At 35.5% G+C, this 21,048-nt stretch overlaps 1 protein-coding gene across 2 annotated transcripts; it reads left to right on the top strand.

The window, feature by feature from the left end:
• Positions 1 to 15: 15 nt before the first annotated feature.
• On the top strand, positions 16 to 21,048 carry LOC110456232 (decaprenyl-diphosphate synthase subunit 1-like). 2 transcript variants are annotated; one of them, XM_021506837.1, is made up of 9 exons: positions 16 to 209; positions 7,065 to 7,238; positions 7,748 to 7,881; positions 9,024 to 9,162; positions 9,628 to 9,739; positions 10,347 to 10,456; positions 11,770 to 11,850; positions 12,954 to 13,148; positions 17,018 to 21,048. In XM_021506837.1, the coding sequence occupies exons 1-9, from the start codon at positions 195 to 197 to the stop codon at positions 17,156 to 17,158; spliced, it is 1,101 nt and encodes a 366-aa protein (XP_021362512.1). In that variant the 5' UTR covers positions 16 to 194; the 3' UTR covers positions 17,159 to 21,048. The 2 variants fall into 2 exon arrangements, with proteins under 2 accessions (XP_021362512.1, XP_021362510.1); XM_021506835.1 differs by lacking the exon at positions 16 to 209 and adding an exon at positions 4,795 to 4,965.

Raw genomic sequence — 21,048 nt, 5'->3', positions numbered from 1 at the left:
AGTCCCGAAAATAACGGGACACCGTCCCGAGAAATTCACGTGCCGGGACTCTAATATGATTGGTTGACATGCACACAATGTGAAAATGTAAACTTCCGGCCTCGGACATGCGCACTGCATTACCGGAGAACAACATGTTGTCGAAATTAAACATATGAACAAGATCGACTGAAAATGACAAACTACACGACTAAATGACGACTGACCAGGTAATCCTTATAGATGCGACTAAACTATGATATATGTAAATGTTTAATTACCGCGATTCTCATTGACAACTATTATAAAGTACGTTATTATTGGAAACTAAAATGATAGACGCACGTCTAAAATCGCCATGTGTCGGTAGTACTGAAGTCAGATTTAACAGAACGAGCCAACGATGCTGGGGAACACAATAACAATTAAAGATGGTCCTGAATATAAACAACGTTAACATAGTGGCGTTACACAGGCATAGCCAACGTGGAGAAACTAGATGGTACTCACAAAGTCAACAACAAAACCCGTACTAAAACAGGCATAACCAACGTGGAGAAACTAGACGGTACTCACATAGTCAACAACAAACAAACTGCAGATGAACTAAACCCTTACTTTGGCTCTGTATTTAATGTACCTGAAATTGATGATGGTCCTGAATTTTCATCGAGACCACACCAGACTGAACTATCAAATATAGAAATCACCTTAGAACTCACAAGAAAAGCTATGAAGAAATTAAACCCCAACAAGTATCCTGGACCCGACATATTTCACCCAAAACTGCTTATTGAAACATCTGAAAAAGTCATTAAATCCTTGGAGATAATATTTAAACTAGAAATATGTCAAAATGACATGTAAGTCACCCCATCTCCTGTATGATTATTTCAGTATAATAAAACATTGACCAAGCTACAACTGACATATTTCCACCTGTCAATCAAAATGGTCTAACAATGACCAGGTATGCATACACGCTGCTTAGGTAACCATGCCAACCTACTAGGATATAATAGGAAAGCATGTGGTTGATTTACTTGAAGAAGATGTTCCATGTTTTATGACCATAAAACACAAACACTGCAAATAATTTCATTTTTTTTAATTTCTGTGACATTCCCTGGCCTTCTTCATCCCAATATCAAGGCCTTCCACATTCAAACATGCCAAAGTGCCAGGATAAGATAGTTCATCTGTTAAAATGGAAAAAAAATGATATAAGAGAACTGAACATGCATATTGGAGCAAATCATTTTCACCGAAACTAAAGGCTGATAATTAAGGAATTTCCAATCCCTATCACTAGTTTGTACTGGTATTGTATTCGTGGTTATTTAACTCCATATTATCAGTTGATAATTCTCAGTAAAAATTATTTGTTTGTAAAACTGTCAATATCGTCTAGTTATTGGTTTCCGCCCGTTATATATTTCCGCGCAGCCATTTTATCAAGCTATATCTCGTTACTATGTGGACACAACAAAGATATTTTAGACGTTTGGCCATCGTCTGTAAACTGACAGAAAAATTACCGGAGGTTCGTCCGGAAAACATAAGAATTAATCACCGATTAAAAAACATGCATAAATATGCAGTTTTGCTTAATACACTTTTTATCTTGCTCAAAATGAATCCATACCTGAAACAAGTCCACTGACATGAAGTTTAGAAATTAAACCAACTTATTGTAATGACTTACAGTGTATTGCTGCAGCTGTTGAAGTACTTCCTTCCATTTTAGTTTGTGTATGGAAATGATAAAATATCAGCTATCTTACAATGCTTAACTCAGGATATTTAGTGTGATCATGGTTTATTAAAGCATGTGTTAGACTGTTAGACTATAGGGGTGTAACAATGTATCGAAAAACCAGTATATCGCAGTACACAGGCCATATCGACATCGTATATATATATACATACATACATGCACAACAGTGCTGTTAAACACATTTGTCCTTACGTTTTGACAGGACACTGACAGGAATATTATTGGCAATAGCGATGTACATAAATATGACAATGTCAATGCCGTGTTTTGCCGGTACAGTATCGCCATGTGGAACTGTACCGGCAAAACATGGTATTGTTTTGTCGGTCCCTCGTGGTCACCACTGCCACCACACCGCAGAAACGATAACATTAAACGGTGTAGAGCGCTTTTATTATAAATTCTGAATATGATAATGTTCTACTTACCATGACCCTGCACTCTTCCGGTTTTCCATTTCAAGTAAAGTGTTATGTCGTAAAGTGTCCCAAAGTTGTAAACGTTGTCAGGCGGGATTTGAATGTTGATGAAATATTTGTTTGAATGATGGCGCATTTATTTATAACATATCACCAGGGATGTGTATTGGACCCTTTGAAATTATAATGTGACGGCTGAAAATGGTATGTAAATAAAAAAAAAATTAAAAAAAAATCCATAAATGTCGTAAACTTTTTACTTTGGACGAACTTGATTCAGGCGTGTCGTTTACCGCCGGGAAGGAGGCACCTACCTACTGATTACGTATGTCCCGCATGTTCGGCACCTGCCGTTCGATTAGAAGTTTCGCCGGACTGCAGAGAAATGCAAAGCGATACAAAATGTTATTTGTGTCCGCCAGATTGCGCGTATGCTTTAATGTAGTGTCCCGCGGCAAGCACAAACCCGGCATGTCAAATCAAGTTTGCCCTTTTGCTAGGTGACGTTTTCTTTTGTCATTGCGTGAATATATGATAAAGAAAAAGAGACGTTATTGAGCTTTTCTACCTGAACTTTTTACTCCGAAATTTAATTTGGTTTGAAAAGAAATTTTACCAATATAGTCATTGGTCAGACATAAACATCTCAATAAATCAATAGCAATATATAATATAACAGTTTACCCCTTTGGGAACCTCAAAGGTGACTGATTCATATTAGGAACATCTTTAGTTTGAAATTCGGAACGCCTTTTGGTTGTACGTTAGATCTATTCCTAAATCGATATCTGAGTTATCCAAAAGCTTGTAATTAGCGACAGAAGCAAACACACGAAAGCTGAAACAGTGGTCGGCAACAGAGGTCAAAATCTGGGACTGAAACCAAAATTAATAGTCCCCGCTGGGGTTCCCCCATTGGTGACTAAAATTCGATTGACGAAGGAAAGATTCCAGACGGCTGGAGAACTACCCATGTTACACATATCTTCAAGGGCGGAAACCACAACAAAGTTGAAAACTACCGCCCAATTAGTCTAATATCTATACCAGGGAATATCTTACAATGGCTTATTCGTGACAAAATTGTAGAACCCATGGACAATAACAACCTCTTCACTCTCCACCAACACGGTTTCGATCTGGGAAATCCTGTACAACAAACCTATTGGAAGTAATGGAACACTGGGTAGAAGCAATAGACAACGGAGAGAATATTGATACTATATACTTAGACATCAGTAAAGCATTTGATAAAGTCCCCCACAAATGCTTACTGAAAAAAATTCAAGGATACGGAATAACTGGTAAAATCCTCCAGTGGATTCAAGATTTCCTCTCAAATCTAAAACAACTAGTATCCATAAACGGTGAAATGTGTGGTCTGGTGGATGTAACGAGTGGTGTGCCCCAGGGTAGTGTCCTTGGTCCAGTTCTTTTTTCAATGACCTCCCTGATATAGTCAAACACAGTGTAGTTAAACTTTTTGCTGATGTCTCAAAACTATTCAAAAACATCTCTAGGCAAATAGGGACTGCAGAACTACAAACTTATATCAATAACATCGTCCAATGGACAGCAGATTGGAAAATTACATTAAATACCAAAAAATGTAAACATCTAAATATTGGTAATCTAAATCAAGATTTTACATATTACTTTCCCTCAGGTGAACAATTTGAGAACGTTACTAAAGAGAGAGAGACCTGGGTGTAATAATTGACAACAAACCAAAATTTAACCACCATGTGAGTCAATATGTCAACATAGCAAATCGCACACTAGGACTAATTTTTAGGACATTTACTTACATGGACAAACCTATGTTTCTTACACTTTACAAGAGTATCTTCAGGCCCAACTTGGAATATGCCACCCAGGTCTGGTCCCCTTTTCTGAAAAAGAACCAAATAGCCCTAGAAAATGTGCAGCGCTGAGAGCTACCAAAAGAGTTCAATCCCTAAAAAAAAAGTTCCGTATAATTTAAGAATTCAAAGACTAGGCCTATAACCTACATTGGAATATAGAAGAAAACGCAATGATCTAGTAGAGGTTTACAAAATAATCAACAACATAGTCATTGATATACTTGATAAAAAATTTCACCTTTGCACAAACAACAACAAGGGGAAACAATAAAATAAATATTCAAAAAACAGAGCAGGACCAGGGTCACTCAAAATGTTTTAAGTAGAAGAGTGGTAGATTTTTGGAACTCCAACTCAATAGTAGAAGCCCCATCTCGTAACTGTTTTTGGAAAAATATACCGTCCAAGTTTTATCCCAGTTTATATGCTACACAACCGGTTCAAACCAAGATGCGCCTACATTAGCTACTTCAAGCTAACATCGGTGTCGACGAAGAGGTAATCAGAGGTAAGATTATATATCGTTAGTGGCGCCCGGTTTTATTACGTACTTATTTTGGGCCAATCAGTGTCTTTCATTGTGATAGTAAATCTTTTCACAAGACCATACCAATGAGTATGACGTAAATATAGACATGTAATTATAAATGATTTGTTAAAATCAACCGTGCAGGTAACCTTAATGGGGTATTGCAGCAGAAAATACGAAACTAAAGTTTATAGTACGACCTTTGGCTAGCTCTACATGGATACCGGTACACTATGAAGTATGGCTTCCGTTTCGAGCAGACTACAATCTGAGTTACTGAAATGTTGCCGTTTCAGGCAATCTCTGAAGAAATGTTTGTCAATGAACATCAACATTATCCAAACTCGGCGCCTCGCTAGTTTCCAGAATGGGTTTACAGCGGACATATTGCAACGAGTAAGATACTGTAGTTGTCATATCGACCTTGGGCCACAACACATGTGTTTCGCAACGTTCCTTTTTAGCATAAAAAACATCTTTTTTTGTCTCTAAGTTTGGTATACGGGAGTTCCTGCAGTTTATTTATATTTAAATTTCAATTAATTTTAATGTGTGTCATTTTGTAAAAGCTTGCTTATAGAAAATGTAAAACGTGACTGATACGAAGGTTAAAGATACCTAGTCCAAATATCCACATATTGCTCATAACTTTCATGTTGTTGACGTTAGGTCGACAAGTGTGTCCAATGAGACATGTAACTAGGCTGCTACAAGTAATAATCAATTTCAGCACAAGTGTTAGAAATTCTGACTGTAAATTGAGATAAAAAAAAAATCACATAAAAAATAGGGGTATAAGAGCAACAGACGGTGTTATCGACCCCCGGATCTATTTATCTCGTTTTGGATCGATGACGAACCGTTTTTCAGACAATCGGTGGTTTTGATAGGTTAAACTTACCTTTTCGGAATCCCCCGGAACCGTCCATTCAGACAACACCGGTTAAACAAATTTTCTGAACCTTTTTTTCCAAAGAGAAGAATCGATCCTGTTTTTAGACCTCCCTTAAAGGCACCGATTAGATATGTATGGCACTTCAAAGTTTGATAAAAAAAATATCTGAAATATTTGTCACTGTCACATAATGATGTAATCCAACTTCACTCATGAAGCATCTGCAACGTTTGTCAGCATCTTATCTACATCCGGGGTATTGTTAATTGTACATTTCCTTATTGATTTTTTGATATGTTGACAACTTAAATTTATTTATATGTTTGAATAAATATATTTTTACATTATCCATATAACAATCTTAGAAAAAAAATGTAGTCTTAAACATCAGATTCGTTTGATGGTAAATGTTTTTTCTTGTATATAAAATAGATGAAAATTGGAAGCTAATGGATCACAGTAAAACAAGATTGATAATTTTTTTCAAACAGCATGCACCGATATATATAAAAATGCCTCCTTTGCACTTTAGCATGGAGGTGTGGTATGCGTACGATACTGTCATGTTTGACAAACTACAAGAAAGGCTGGGTAAGGATCGAATGAAATATATTACTGTTTGTCAGGTATAACTTAATCTTTAGCAAGGTAAAAAAACAAAACTGCACATTAATCTGTGTTTATTAATGACTTTTAAATTCTTAAGATTTCCGGACAAACTTAAACTTTAATAAAGTGATTTTGTCACTTTACAGACAGTACGCAAACCTTTAGAATAACCTTGTGTAGTGTCAAGCAAGTCACGTAGTCCTAAGATACATCTTGATAAAAAGGAAGCACGAAATATATAATGCATGGAAACCTTTGAGGAAACAATATTTTAGTAGTTATAGAGAAGGCATTTTTCATTTGATACATGACATGTATACATATATATAGAAAAAATCATGTTCTTATTTAGGATGCCCATGTGTAACAGGAAAGGATAAATGCAACAACTAGTCTGACATGTTTTTTCAGATATATATGCATGTCACATGATGGAAGGGGTGGGGGTTGGGGATCCAAAGGAAATCTGACAGCTGTCACAACAATTTGCTGTAGCAGAACTAGACCTTCTCGATCATTGGTCACCAGGTAGGAGTGTCCATCTATTGTTCGGAGGTACAGGGTCCCGGTGCATTTCCTCTACTGTTACAGTGTCACCTGTGACCAACTCTTGTTTCAAGTACTGCATGTACACTTGGCAGGGGTATACTTGAACCTGGCTTGTAAATAGTGTTGTATTCGGTGGAGAAGACTTTGTGAAAAGAGAGAGGAATGTAGTGGAACTGGACTGGGTCAAGAGTTTGGAGGTCCCAGGTTTTAATTCAGGTTTGACTGTGCATTTTCCTCTTCTGTTACACCGAAACCCTTGTTGTGCAGTCCCAGACTGAATATCTAATGAGAGGGTACTTAAAAGGAAAGATATCAACTCCCCTCTGCCCCATTCTGCTTCATATATACAAAATTTAATCTCGATTTTTTTTTATTAAACAAGAAAATTGATGCTTTATAGATAAACATTAGTTTTAATTAAACAAGGTATTTTCTTTTGTAGAATCCTTTACTAGTCTGTGTATGTGGAAACAAGATACAGTCAAGGGAAGTTCGTCTCTTCAGTGACAGTGCACTGTCAGACAATATCGGACGAAGGGGAGATAATCCTGCATCAGTGTCACCTTTTGGTTTAGTCGAGCCGGAATTAGATGAACTTTGCTCAAACATTAAACAGGTGAGGCCATGTTAAAAAAATGATGTGTAGAATTTTTCAAAACATCTTTATGACATACCAGAGAACGTATCACCAGTACAGGGGTTAAATGCTAATTTCCTCTTTAGAAGGTGACAGCTCTGTCAGTGTCGGATTCATTTCAACAAATTTACAGAGTTAAACCTTGCAATTAACACAAGAAAATTAGCTCAGCCTATAAAAGATGAATTACCTACTATCCCTTCTAGATATCAGAGGTAGATGCTCAGTACAAATACATTACTGGTAAATCAAATACATGACTTTTTAATACATTGTACTATACATTTGATCCATACTCATTTTTTTTTAATAAACAATGTGGTGAATTATGTACAAAAATTTGCGCAAAATATCTCGCAAGAAACATCAGTTCTCTTAGTAACAACTAACTAACATTCTCAGTTGTTGAAAAACAACTAGCTTCAATTTCCATGCTTTACAAGACCTTGAGAATGAGATAAGTAATCTTCTTCTTTTTTTTTCTCCAGAAATTAACACCACAGAATAAAGAATTAGCTGATATAACACAGTACTATTTTGATGGCAAGGGCAAGGCATTCCGTCCTATGCTAGTGATGCTCATGGCTAAAGCTATCAATGTTCATATGAAGAAATCAGCAAGGTAAGTACAATATCATCCTTTAAATTCCAGAGGTTAGGCTTTCTTATTTTCTCTGCACCCCTGGAATATGTCATGACAGAATGTGAACTCGAAAGCATTGTACGTTCCTCCTTGTGAGTGATACCAGTAGACTAGTTTGATCCTTATATGTACATCAAAAGAACCACACAACAGGCTAACTCTAAAAAAGACCGGCTTTGATGAATCGGTGTAGAGATTTGTCCGTTTTTCCTACCAGAAATCAATGAAATAGTTAACACTGTGCCTTCAATTTTATCATGACATTTAGTATCCCAGGGGTGCAGTGAACCTAAATTTGCGTAACCCCTGGAATTTCGAGGTTGGTACAGATTTGTCCAATATTTATATCATTATCAATAAAACATCAGGCTGAAGGCATGCATTATTATCTGGAAGAGGAAAGTGTACTGTGATTCATGAATATCATAGTAGAGAATTGATGGTCGATTATCTTGTTTGAAAGACAAATGGCTAAAATATATGCAAGAAAGATAAAGAGGTATGCACAATGTGCCATGTTAGTGCAACTTAGTGGGGTTTTTTGTAAAAAGATGTATTAAACTGTAATTAGTTTATATTTCAATGTTTCATTTCACAAATTTTGATTGTTTAAAATCAACATCAGCTAACTTTTTTATCTACCCGGTATTGGAAAGAAAATGTATCCTTGTTATGAATAGTTTTAAAACCCTTTAGCAAAGTCATTGTTGTCTTTTTACTCCATTGAAAAACTCCCAAGTTGAAAAGTGTTTTTTTGAAATCAGACCCGTTAAGAGTTTTGTTTTTGAATGCAATGTATATTATTCATTATTTAATACTGTATGCATTTGGACTTACAAAACAAAACTGTTGGGGAAAATGGTTATTGTCTAACATAGTTATATGAGTTTAACTATTTGTACATATCATTGTATAATAGATATTTCATCAAAGGCCTGTGGAATATCAAAGAGTTATATACATAGTCAAATTCAGTGTTAACTTAATTTATCTTTCTACAAAAAACCTGTCACTAGTTGATAAATGTTATCTCTCAAGTCATTAATGGATAACGCTAAGTATTCTTTAACAAGGACATAAAGCTTATATGTTTAAATATGAGTCACTCATGTGTTTAACAGTTTACTAGAGAGCCAGAAAGAGGTATCAATGATAGCTGAGATGATTCATACAGCAAGTTTAATCCATGATGACGTCATTGATGCATCGGACACCCGGAGGGGAAAGCCTACTGTAGATACTTTATGGGGGCAAAGGAAGGTCTGTACTAGTTTAATATTGCCAAACATTTTTTCAGCTGAAATTGTTATGTAAAATAGTTGTTTTCATAATCATCTGTAGTAGGTTATCAGAAAATTTGTATGTGGTAGTCAAAAATAGAAGAAATATGTGAGTTTTTTTTTATCACAATTATTCTACTTGCTCAAAATTATTTCCAGGTGAGAAAAATTATGTGCAACATGTGAAAAAATATGTTATTAGGTGGAACAAGTCATACAGTAGGTCTGTAAAAGTTCATACCAGTAATAGTATTTGATAGTATATATTCATTCCATTTATTTTATTAACAGTGTAATCCTGAAAGGACTAGCTGTTAATCAGTGATTAGCATTGTTTGATTTTGTTAAATTCATGAATTTTGAAACATGAAAAATCTTTTCCTTTTTTCCCACTGATTCATAAAAGTGTTGGTCTGGTTTAAGCCTTTCCTTTCTTTTCACACAGGCAATCTTAGCTGGTGACTACATTCTATCAGTGGCTTCCGTAGCTATTGCCAAGATCAGAAATGAAGAGGTTGTTTATATTTTAGCTCGGGTTATAGAAGACTTGGTTCGAGGTAAGCATTTTGTATTAATAGAATTTTAAAAACATATTGTAGGGAAAATCCTGGATTTGAGAGCAGTGGGATATTTCAGCCATTTTTAGTCAATATCAAAAATAAGAGGGGCCATTCTATGTAAAATTAACAGAAAATTGGAACATGGAGAGGTCAATTTCAGTATTGAGGGGTCAATGGCCCTATGACCCCCTCAAGGATTATTCGTGCAATATTGTATCATATCAATGTATCTGAACTAAGAGGTAAACATTTTAGGTTTCAATTTAAGGGTAAATGAATGAATAGTTCCTGTGCCACATTTTGCAAATTTCAAAATGATAGCAGTTATTATGTACCACTTTATTTTGATGCCGTGTATGCTAAGTATAACTTCCAGAATCAAGAAGTTAGCTCATGACTTCTCGAGCATCATGTACACTATAGATTTGAAGTAATAAGCGTAAATAATATTTCAATGGTCAAATTCTGTGCTGGTTAATATTACTTGTCAACAAACAAAATACTCGAAAAAGTTCTGAAATAAAACAGTAAAATCAGCTAGTAAATACCAGTAGTCTTAATATGGAAAAAATAACTGTATTACATGTATTTCATATTTTAACAGGAGAATTTATGCAGTTAGGGTCTAAAGAAGATGAAAATGCCCGTTTCAACCACTATCTCAAAAAAACCTTCAAGAAAACTGCTAGCCTTATAGCAAATACTTGCAAAGCTGTAAGTTTCTTATAGGCATGATGACATGTGTTTATATATCAGAAGAATAATCTGTACATAATTAAGTTAAGTTCAGTTAAGTTAAGTTTATTTCCGGTTCAGGACTAGTGAAAGTCCTCTATACCAGACTCTTATATTACACAATACATAAATATATATATTTCTATTCGGTACACGTTAATGTCTATGGTTTGATTAATGATTTGTAGTTAAAGAAAAGTTCTTGATGTTTCCAGTGGGTATCTAGCCTGTTTTAAATACATTTACATTTGGTGCGGAGACAACATTTTCAGGCAGATCGTTCCATATTGTCACTGTTCTTATTGAAAAAAAGTTTTTCCTAAACATCATTGTTGCACGCTTAGGGTATACTTTTTTGCTATGTCCTCTGTTACTGTGACGATCAGCGGCATCTTTCCAAAGTGTGATTGCATTACAACATTCTGTATCATATATTTCGTTTATAATTTTGTACAGTTCTATCATATCTCCCCTACATCTCCTGAAGGCCAACGTTGGTAGTTTAAGTTTCTCAAGTCTCTGACTGTAGGTGAGGTCTCTCATCCCCGGAAGGCACTTTGTCGCTCTTCGCTGGACTGCCATAATCTGGAGAGATAATTAATTTTGGTGTATTTTGTAGATGATTTTTATGATTAATAAAAAAAACAAATGAAAAAATCTACATTACTTTTAAATTATATGAAAAATTAAACAATTTAAGTTAACAACCTCTAACAAATATTGTAAAAAATTATGCTGTGGCATAAAAGGTCACAAAATGTCTTGAAATGGAAAGAATGTCAGGGATAACTTTGACACATTCCAAAAGTACACCCAGATATTATGGTCTTCACAGCTGCTTGGGTTTGGTAGAATCATAAGATAGTTTTATTTTATCCACATAACTTATGAAAATGAAACATTAATTTTTACTAGTGTTGGGAATTGGTTGAGATTTCAACATCGATGATCGGATATAATCGATTAGTGTCAACCAATTGATTTTTCAATTATTAATTGGTAAGCCTACCGTTGCATAATCCTTAAAAAAATATTACTTTTTTTAATAATGGCATGGCTTTTTCTTTTATTAATACTACTAATGAAATTTCAGCGTTGAAGCAACCCCTAACACTTTTTTTCCTGCTCTCTCTCTTAGTGAAAATGAAATTAGAACTCACACTTTTGGTTTTGAAAACAATCATCGATGTTGACATCTCATTGTCGGGAATCGGTTGCCTTTCCGATTAAATATCGATTATAATCGATCATCGGGACAACACTAATTTTTATCTTTTTATTTTTTTTCACAGGTGGCTGTCCTAGCTGAATGTCCAGATGATGTTGTAGAAATAGCATTTCAATATGGCAGGAATATAGGAGTAGCATTTCAGGTAAATGGACACTTGATGTTGTAATGAAGTCAGGATATATATCCACCAATCCTAAAGGGCAGGGAGTAGGACAAAAAAAGATGTATTTGAAGGTATTTCTTTAGTCAACTCTCCTTTAGAACTGTGTAATGGATATCAACCATATTTGGTTGGAAGCAAACTCTTAAGATAATGATTTAAAAAGGTGCAAACAGAGGGGATGACAGTTATATTTGTCTGAAAGCATATTTAAGTGGTGATGATAAAAAAATGTACAAATGGAGGGGCTTATCCCCAAGGGAGCTAAGGGGCATGATGACCAGATGATCTCCTTGATTGTCTAAGCTGAGGCATGAAGCAAGCCGAGGATTAAACAATCAATAATCAATATATCACTTCATGGATAGGGATTATTCTGTCATACCCTCATGGTAGGGGAAGATTCTATAGGATTACCATATGATGAGGAAGGTTAACACCTCTGGTCTCGTTGTTACTGACCTGGACTGTTATATCACAGTTAAAGATGACATATAAGACTTTTATCTGTGCTTCCTATAAGTCACTGAACTTAACTTGGTTACTAATCATCTCCTTGATTACCTTGAAATGGGCGGATTAGTCGAGTGGTTAACACTTCCGTCTTCCACGCAGGTGGCTGGGGTTCGATCTCCGAAGTCGTTGTACGCATGGAATATTCAGAGAAAGTGTTTTTCTCCTGCCCACACAACTCCAACAACCCAGCTGGAGTATAAAATGGTCTGGGTTGGATGTTGCTGTATCTGTGTGGTAGCATTCAAGTGAGGTGGCACTATAAATGATACCGTTGGAAGCACGGTTCCACTACAAGCAGAACACAATACATCTCCAGTACACAAGCAGGCATACACACATAGGGAGATATTAGCCAGGTGGTATATATAGGACTAGTAGTTAGCGCCTGATAAGGCAACTCCTTGCATATTCCTCAATATTCTATTGATTAATGTACATGCTTATTGTATTGATTGTATAAATTGTATATTTAGGTACTATAAAGCGCTTTAGAGTGGCTCATTCTGGTTAGATAGGGCGCTTTATCAAATGTTGTATATTTATCTATTTTATTTATATTTATTTTACAGTTGATAGATGACCTGTTAGATTTTACCTCCTGTGACCATGTGATGGGGAAGCCCACTGCTGCAGATCTCCGCCTTGGGCTGGCCACTGCTCCTGTTCTGTTTGCCACCAATCACCATCCAGAGCTCAACTCTATGATAATGAGGAGATTTTCTATGGAAGGAGATGTAGAAAGGGCAAGGAAAATGGTTGCTAATGTAAGTATTTTAGCTCATCATCTGATGATGGTGTGCTGTTCAATCCGCCTTTCCTTTGTGGTCCATCATCTGTATTTAAATCGATTAGTTTTATTAGGTCACCTCAGCTTTGCTCAAGTGACCTATTCCGATCACTTTCCATCCGTCGTCGTGCGTAAACTTTTTAGCACACCTGGCCTGAAGGCCAGTAGGTACCTGGGACGGAGTGCTATAAAGTTTACTCATTAAAATGACCTTGACCTACTTCCAAGGTCACTGGGGTCAAATATGTTAAAAACTTCAAACAACAATATCCTAAGAACCATTTGGACTAGAGACATGATACTTGGGAATGTTATGTAGACAGCAGTGCAAATCCTTTTTTCTCAATACCAGTAATGAGGTCAAAGGTCAACTTTAAGTGCAAGTCGGGGTCAAAGGTCAACATGGGTCAAAGGCTTTAACAATCTTCTTCTCAAATTCTACAAGTCTCAGCGTCATGATATTTGGCCAGTAGGTACCTGGGATGAAGTGCTATAAATTTTCCTCATTAAAATTACCTTGCCCTACTTTCAAGGTCACAGGGGTCAAATATGTTGAAAACTTCAAAGAACAATATCTTAAGAACCATTTGGACTAGAGTCATGATACTGGGTATGTTATGCAAACCAGCTGTGTGAATTGTTTTCTTTATAACAGTAATGAGGTCAAAGGTCAACTTAAAGTGCAAGTCGGGAGTCAAAGGTCAATATGGTTAAAAGCTTGAATAATTATAATTTCAAGTTTCGCACAACAATAATTTCAGAACCGTTTAAAAGATGTTAAAATGTCTTGTGTTCTAGTTACTAAATTTGGTCTTAAGTTACCTATATGTCAATTGCATGTAACAAAAGAAACAGGTGAGTGATACAGGCCCTTTGGGCCTCTTGTTACATTTTCAACTTCTTCTCAAGAACCAGTGGATGGATTTTTTTTAAACTTTGTCAGAATCATCCTTGTTAGATGAGGCTACAAAATTGTAAAATTGGGATTCCTACCCAAACCCCAGGGGCCTGGGTGGGGCCCCAAAGGGAAAATTAACCAATATTTCAAAAAAAATCTTCACCAGACTCCAGAGGTACTACAGTCATTTTCTCTGCATGGATGGAAAGATCATCAGGGGCTTTATTTAAATTGTAGATTTCAGGACCCCCAGGCCATCCCTTTTCCCCTGGGGAGGGGGTAAAGTTTACTATAGTTTATATAGGGAAATAACACTTTTGGGTATATTTTGACAACTTTCTGTAGGAAATTATTCTTACTTGGTGAGAATTATCCTTGGAGGAAGATAGTTTTAAATTGTAAAATTGGGATTCCTACCCAACCCTAGGGGCTAGGCAGGCCCCAAAGGGAAAATTTACCAATATTTCAAAAATCTTCTTCTCCAGACTCGGAGGTATTACAGTCAATTTCAGTGCATGGATGTAAAGATCATCAGGAGCTTTATTGAAATTGTCAATTTCAGAACCCCTGAGCCATCCGTTCCCCCTTGGGGAGGGGGTAAAGTTTACTATAGTTTATAGGCAGCTAACATTTTTGGGTATATTTTATCCATTTTCAGCAGAAAATTATTCAAACTTGGTCAGAATCATCTTTGGTGAATTAGAATTCCTGCCCCATCCCCAGAGGCTAGGGCAAGGCCCCAAAGAGAACATTTACCAATATTTTAAAATTCTGATCCTTTGATCACTTAGTATACATGCTGATTTCCACATCACATCTCAACAATAAAATAAAGCTACCAGTACCTATGGTATATAACTCAGGTGACCGCTAAGGCCCTTGGGCCTCTTGTTACTAATCCTCCAAAGGTGCTCAAAGTATCTTCTGAAATTTTGTATGTAGGTTTCCCTTAGTCCTTCATTGTGCATGTTTAATTTTGGGACTGTTAGGAAAACAAGATGACTGCCAGGTGACCATCTTCAATAGTTAAAGTTTGTTATAACTATTTCTCAAGAAGTACTTGGTGGATCTTCTCAAATTTCACAAGGACTTTTATCATGATCCTTAGTTGTGCATGATCAGTTTTGAGACTGAATGAAAGAACAACACGGCTGCCTAAATTTGGCAGGCAAAGTTTCTTAATGTTGTTTTCTAGACAGTACTGAAAAAGCTTTCTGGAATTTCACAGGATCGTTTCTCTTGGTCCGTAATTATGCATGTTAAATTGTGGAACTGAACCAAGAACAAGATGGCTGCAAAGGGGTTACCTTTTAAGCTGAGGGTTCAAGTTTGTTACTGCTTTCTAGAATAAATTAAAACATCCATATACTTTGATTCTACATAGTAGAGAAACCTGTATAAACCAGACCTACAACTTGGTCCCATTCTATATTTCTATGTATTAAAGTTGGATGGATGTAACTAATCTGAAACCCTGCAGAACTATTAGTCAGATGTTTGTTTGGGTAAGACAAGTTTCAACGGGTTATTATCCAAGCAAAACATTGTAGGTCCAGTAAGTTGACTGTTTGCTTGTATGTGTTTCTTAAGGATTACCTTGAATATATTTTACTTGTTATTGAGATATAACACAAAAATACAGAGTGTACTCTCCGTTTATGATGAAAGTACACTCCGGTTTTTTTTGTGTTATAGCTCCATAACATGAAAAATATATTCAAGTTTATCCTTATAATTTAATCTATTATACACAATCCCTGTGGAAATCCACTTTTATTGATGGGCTTTTTCTTTTAGAAATGATTGCGCTGCTGTATCAGCCAATCAAAAGTGATGTTACAAACGACGTCATTTTTAGCTCACCTGGCACGAAGTGCCAAGTGAGCTTATGCCGTGGCGCGTCGTCCGTCCGTCCTCATCCGTCAACTTTTCCTTTAAACAACTTCTTCTAAAGAACGGACAGGCCTAAAGTCATGATATTTGGCTGAAAGCTTCGTTGGTAGGAGCCCTACAAAGTTTGAGAACGAAAATAACCTTGACCTGTTTTCAAGGTCACAGGGGTCAAATATGTCAAAAACTTCAAACGAATTCTTCTAAAGAACTAAAAGGTATAGAATCTTCATATTTGGCTGATGGCTTCCTGGGATAGAGCCCAACAAAGTTTTAGAATGAAAATGACCTTGACCTACTTTCAAGGTCACAGGGGTCAAATGTGTCAAACACTTCAAACGACTTCTTCTGAAGAACTGAAAGGTATAGAATCTTTATATTTGGCTGGTGGCTTCCTGGGAAAGAGCCAAACAAAGTTTGCGATTGAAAATGACCTTGACCTACTTTCAAGGTCACAGTGTTCAAATATGTCAAACAGTTCAAACAGCTACATCTGAAGAATTAAAAGGCATAAAATTATAATATTTGGCTGGTGACTTCCCGGGATAGAGCTCACCAAAGTTTGCAAATGAAAATGACCTCAACCTACTTTAGAGGTCACAGAGGTCAACAACATTTTAATGGATTTGTTCTTGAGAACTAAAAGGAATGGATTCATAAGATTTGGCTGGTAGCTTTTTGGAATAGAGCTAACCAATTTGAGAAGGAAAATGACATTGACCTACTTACAAGATCACAGGGAAAAATATGTCAACCAACTTCTGAAGAAGAATCAAAAAGCATAGAATCTTATAATAATATTTTGCTGGTAGTTTCAACAGATGGAGCCAACAAAGTTTGCGAGGGAAATATTTTTAGTGCAATATAATATTTAATGAGAATATTTTGCTATGACTGCTTAAATATTCAGGTGAGCGATACAGGCCCTCTTGGGCCTCTTGTTTATGTTATGGGCTGATAACATAAATTTGTAAGCCAATGAAAATGCTTGTTACAAGCAAGATTAAATTATATCAGTTTATGAAACGATAAATTATTAGTTTTGTCTCCACTTGCAGAGTAATGGGGTGGAACAGACTCGGGTACTAGCAGAGGAGCACAGTAAGGAGGCAATGTACCAGCTTTCCCATCTAGCTCCCTCCGTATTCAGGGAATCCCTTGGCAATGTAGCTAATGCCGTACTCACACGTACCAAATGATGTGTGTGAACCATAGGATGAATGTAACAAATGTATTTTTTTATACCAAGATGTGAATGGTTGAGTTGGTGCTAGTTAAATTCTGTTTCAGCCAAAATCTTTATAGTATCTTTTATTATTAATTTCTATTATGGCCCTTTCCCGAGGGAAAGTGTCCAAGAGCTCTTATAAATTTTTATAGCTGATATTAATTTACCAGGTAAGGATTCCTGAAAACAAGTTTAGTGAATATGTCAGAAGTTCTGTTTACTTATCCTGATTTCCATTGCTGTTGTTATCATAAGATGGTTTTACCCTTAGAGAAGTTAGATGAACATATAACAGTTTAGTCAGAGTTTTTTTTTTTTTAAAAGTCACGCTTTTCTAAACTATAATAAGCATATAAGGATTTGGCTGTTACATGATAATACTGCCTATATGTGTGAGAGTGTTACGCAATGAATTTGAAGGAGTTACTTCCATACTACATTTGACTACCAGGTATTTATGAAGATGTATTCAGTAGTGGTTTACAGAGCAAATTTTAAGAAAATCTGATTTGATGAAAATATGCTACTGTTATACATGTATAAAGTCCTTATGAATTGAATTTGTAATTCATGCATTACTAAATCATATAACAATGGTAGGAAAAAAACACTTAGATTTTTATTATAACAATGTATATGTTCTTATTTTTGCAAATTGTTCTTTCAAAAATTTATTTGAAAGGATTTGAATTTGCAAAAAGAACCATGACAGCTATCTCTTACTTGTTAAATTGTGCCTGAGTAAAGTTTGCTCTGAAATGTGGTTTGTTTTAGATTAAGTACATTGAATTGAATTGAAGAACAATCCATGTTATTCAGAAAAAGGTATGAAATTATTTGATAAAATGGAAATATGATCTCAATAACTGAAATGATGTTACTCCGTGATGACATCTAAAGTCTTAACACATTGAAAAAACCTGGTAGAGGTAGATCCTCTCATTGGGCTTCATTGAGGTTGGCAATGTTTACTGTAAACATTTGTGCAAAGTTCACAATTATTGTGAAAATGTATCTCATGAAATTTTGAATGCAAGAACAGTGGTAATTTGAATACCAGGGCCCAGTTTTTCAAAAGGTGATTAGCGTAATCACTGTTTAACGACATTTTTTCAACCACTAGTAATTTTGGTCACCATATAAGGTAAAAGCTTATAATTTTGCATGCAGCTTACCCTCTAAAGTATTTGCTAACTCAAAAATTTAAACTCGGTTAATAGCTGTGTTTTAAAGATACACAAAAAAATAAACTTGCACTAATCACTGTTTGAACAACTGGGCCCAGGTAAGCAGAATACATCTTAGTACTGTAACTAGGCAAATGTAGTGGTGGTGGTGGTGAGTTAGGGTACACCAATATTACAAGCAAGATTTCAGATACCATTGGTAGGAAACATTTTACTAAAGTAACTCCTACAGTTTGCTCACATGAGAAATTTTTAATTTATCTTCTTTTTCTTTTTTAAATATTCTATATTTTGCATGACACTTTGTACAACACAGCTAGACAGTAAAATTATTATTCAGGAGTTATTTAGAAGAAATATCAAGTAATTTTGATTCGTAAAACAGCTGTGTTTGATGTCAAATCCTTTTCCTAGTCAAAGTTATAAAGAAAAAGATCGGTCTTTGATTGTAAAAAGAATATTCAAAAAGTTGATGAAATAGGTACACGGTTGTAATTTTAATTTTCGACCAGTAAAAATATTGTAATGCCATATGATGATGGTTAACTAATATATTTAAGAGAGTTTAGAGATGCTTACAAGGAAATGCGGTAGCACTCTCATCCTAAAACTTTCTGTAAGGGGCCAGATGTCTCCCCACATCACTTGCATAATTTTGTATAAAAAGTTCATTGTTGTCATGTGTGGTATGTTAATGTTGATTTATTTTCTTAAATGCAATAGGTGTGTTTTATAAACAGAAGAACTTAGGTGTGTGTGTCAAATGAATACTAATAATTTGTGGGATCTATGAATATGAAAACCTGCTAGGTCACTTTTTGAATTCTCCTGCATGCTATCCATGTCTGAATGGTCAGCAATATTTCATCCCTGCAACTTTTACCTCATACTTTCTGTATATAGTGCTTATATTTTGAGGGTGAAAACTAATGGGCAGCACTTTGATACGGGAGGGTAATGAAATAGTCTCTCAGAGTAGTGGAAGTCTGTTCATCTACAGAAGAATTCATCAATATTGAATATTTATGAATGAATAACATAAGTCTGTGTGTAATTCAAATGAAATGATAGATATGACTTAAATGTGTTTCAAAGAACAAATGCATGGGAAAAATTTTAGAAAAATAAGGCTGGTGTATAAATTACTATGAATAGAATAATTGCCACAATAGGCATCCTCCCTGTTTCTAAGAAAAAAAGAAACCTTTATATTAAAGGTGTCTGAACTATATTACGGTTAGTTTAAATTGTCTTGCTTAGGTAAGCACATTTCAATATTATAGCCTCTATATGGCTATTATCAGATATGAAATATTCTGTTAAACAGAAAAGATGTCTGATGAAGTATTTCTAAGGAAAAGAAGCAGAAAAAATGGATACTTAATGAAAGATTCGGTTTTCTAGTTGAAACCAGCTCTCTTTTAAGTATCTGTAATCAAACAATAACATTAAAAAAACAGGGTGCTTAATATGGCAAATACAGTAATTGTTTGATAGTTTTGTTATGTGTGAAATGTTTGCTGTGGATGGATCAATATGTTAGGTGAATGGTAATCCTGTATGTATATCTAATGGCAGCAAACTGATATACAATGATAAAGGACTTATGCTACATGTGAAAAATGAAACCCTACTTGTGATTTTTTTTATGAAATTGTTGATAATTTTTAGAAGAATTACACTTAAACACGTTTATAACAGTAAGTGTCCAGTTCCGCTGAATCAGTCATTCGTAAAATATTACTTATAATAAATTTTTTTTTATATAAGTGAAATTAAAATCAGGGATTCAGAAATTTGTCTTATATATGCATGTTTGTCGTAAAGGTGTTTTACTGTGTGTTGCTCTATACCCATCTCTGACAGGTAGTATTATGGAATTGTTCTTTGTCAATCCATCTGTTCATTGAGCAATCTGTTGTTCACACAACACCTATCCTTAATATGATGCAATATCAGTGGAACTTTATCAGCAGATATATGGAGGATAGAGGCTACTTTTGATCTGGAACACAAAGGCTGAATGAGCAGACCTCATGCACATCTGCAAATGTAATTAGCATATTGAAATTGTACTGGATTTCAGTTAAACTTGACCAGCTGATATCTTTTTGGAAACCGGGCCATGAATGGTGATGAGCAGAATTCATGCCAATTCTCAAAGATATTTCTTCAGGGCATATTCATGTACTATTCAGAGTCAGGACCCCAAATTTGGTGCAAGGCGACATCTTCAGTACTACATGTAGGAGTGCTCAGCATACCACATTTATAAGTAGATCACTGACCTTCTTATTTTTATTTTTTCAAATTTTATGTGGGTACTACAAATATGGTGGGACACCTTGGAAAGGGTGAGTGCAGTATGCATACTATAATTAGGTCACTGTAACCTACGTTTATGCCTGCCATCAGGGGTCACAATAAGGTTTAGCAACTTCATACAGCCCACCATAAACATTTTTGTCTTGCCGCCACGAAGTGAAAGCGAGACATAGGTGTTGCTTTTCCAGCGATGGCGGCGTCAACATGAAGTTTTTGCGTTGAAGTTACTTTCTCTGAAAGTATAGGTGCTAAACCAAACAAACTTGGACCCTAGATGCATCTTAGGTAATACATCTCAACCCATGCATCAAATGCTGTATGCGGCCAACCTTTCATGGTCCATTGACTT

This window comes from Mizuhopecten yessoensis, unplaced genomic scaffold, assembly GCF_002113885.1.
Source record: "Mizuhopecten yessoensis strain PY_sf001 unplaced genomic scaffold, ASM211388v2 scaffold8573, whole genome shotgun sequence".
Classification (NCBI taxonomy): domain Eukaryota; kingdom Metazoa; phylum Mollusca; class Bivalvia; order Pectinida; family Pectinidae; genus Mizuhopecten; species Mizuhopecten yessoensis.
Note: the sequence above shows the minus strand (reverse complement) of the source record. Positions and strands in the feature narration are given on the sequence as shown.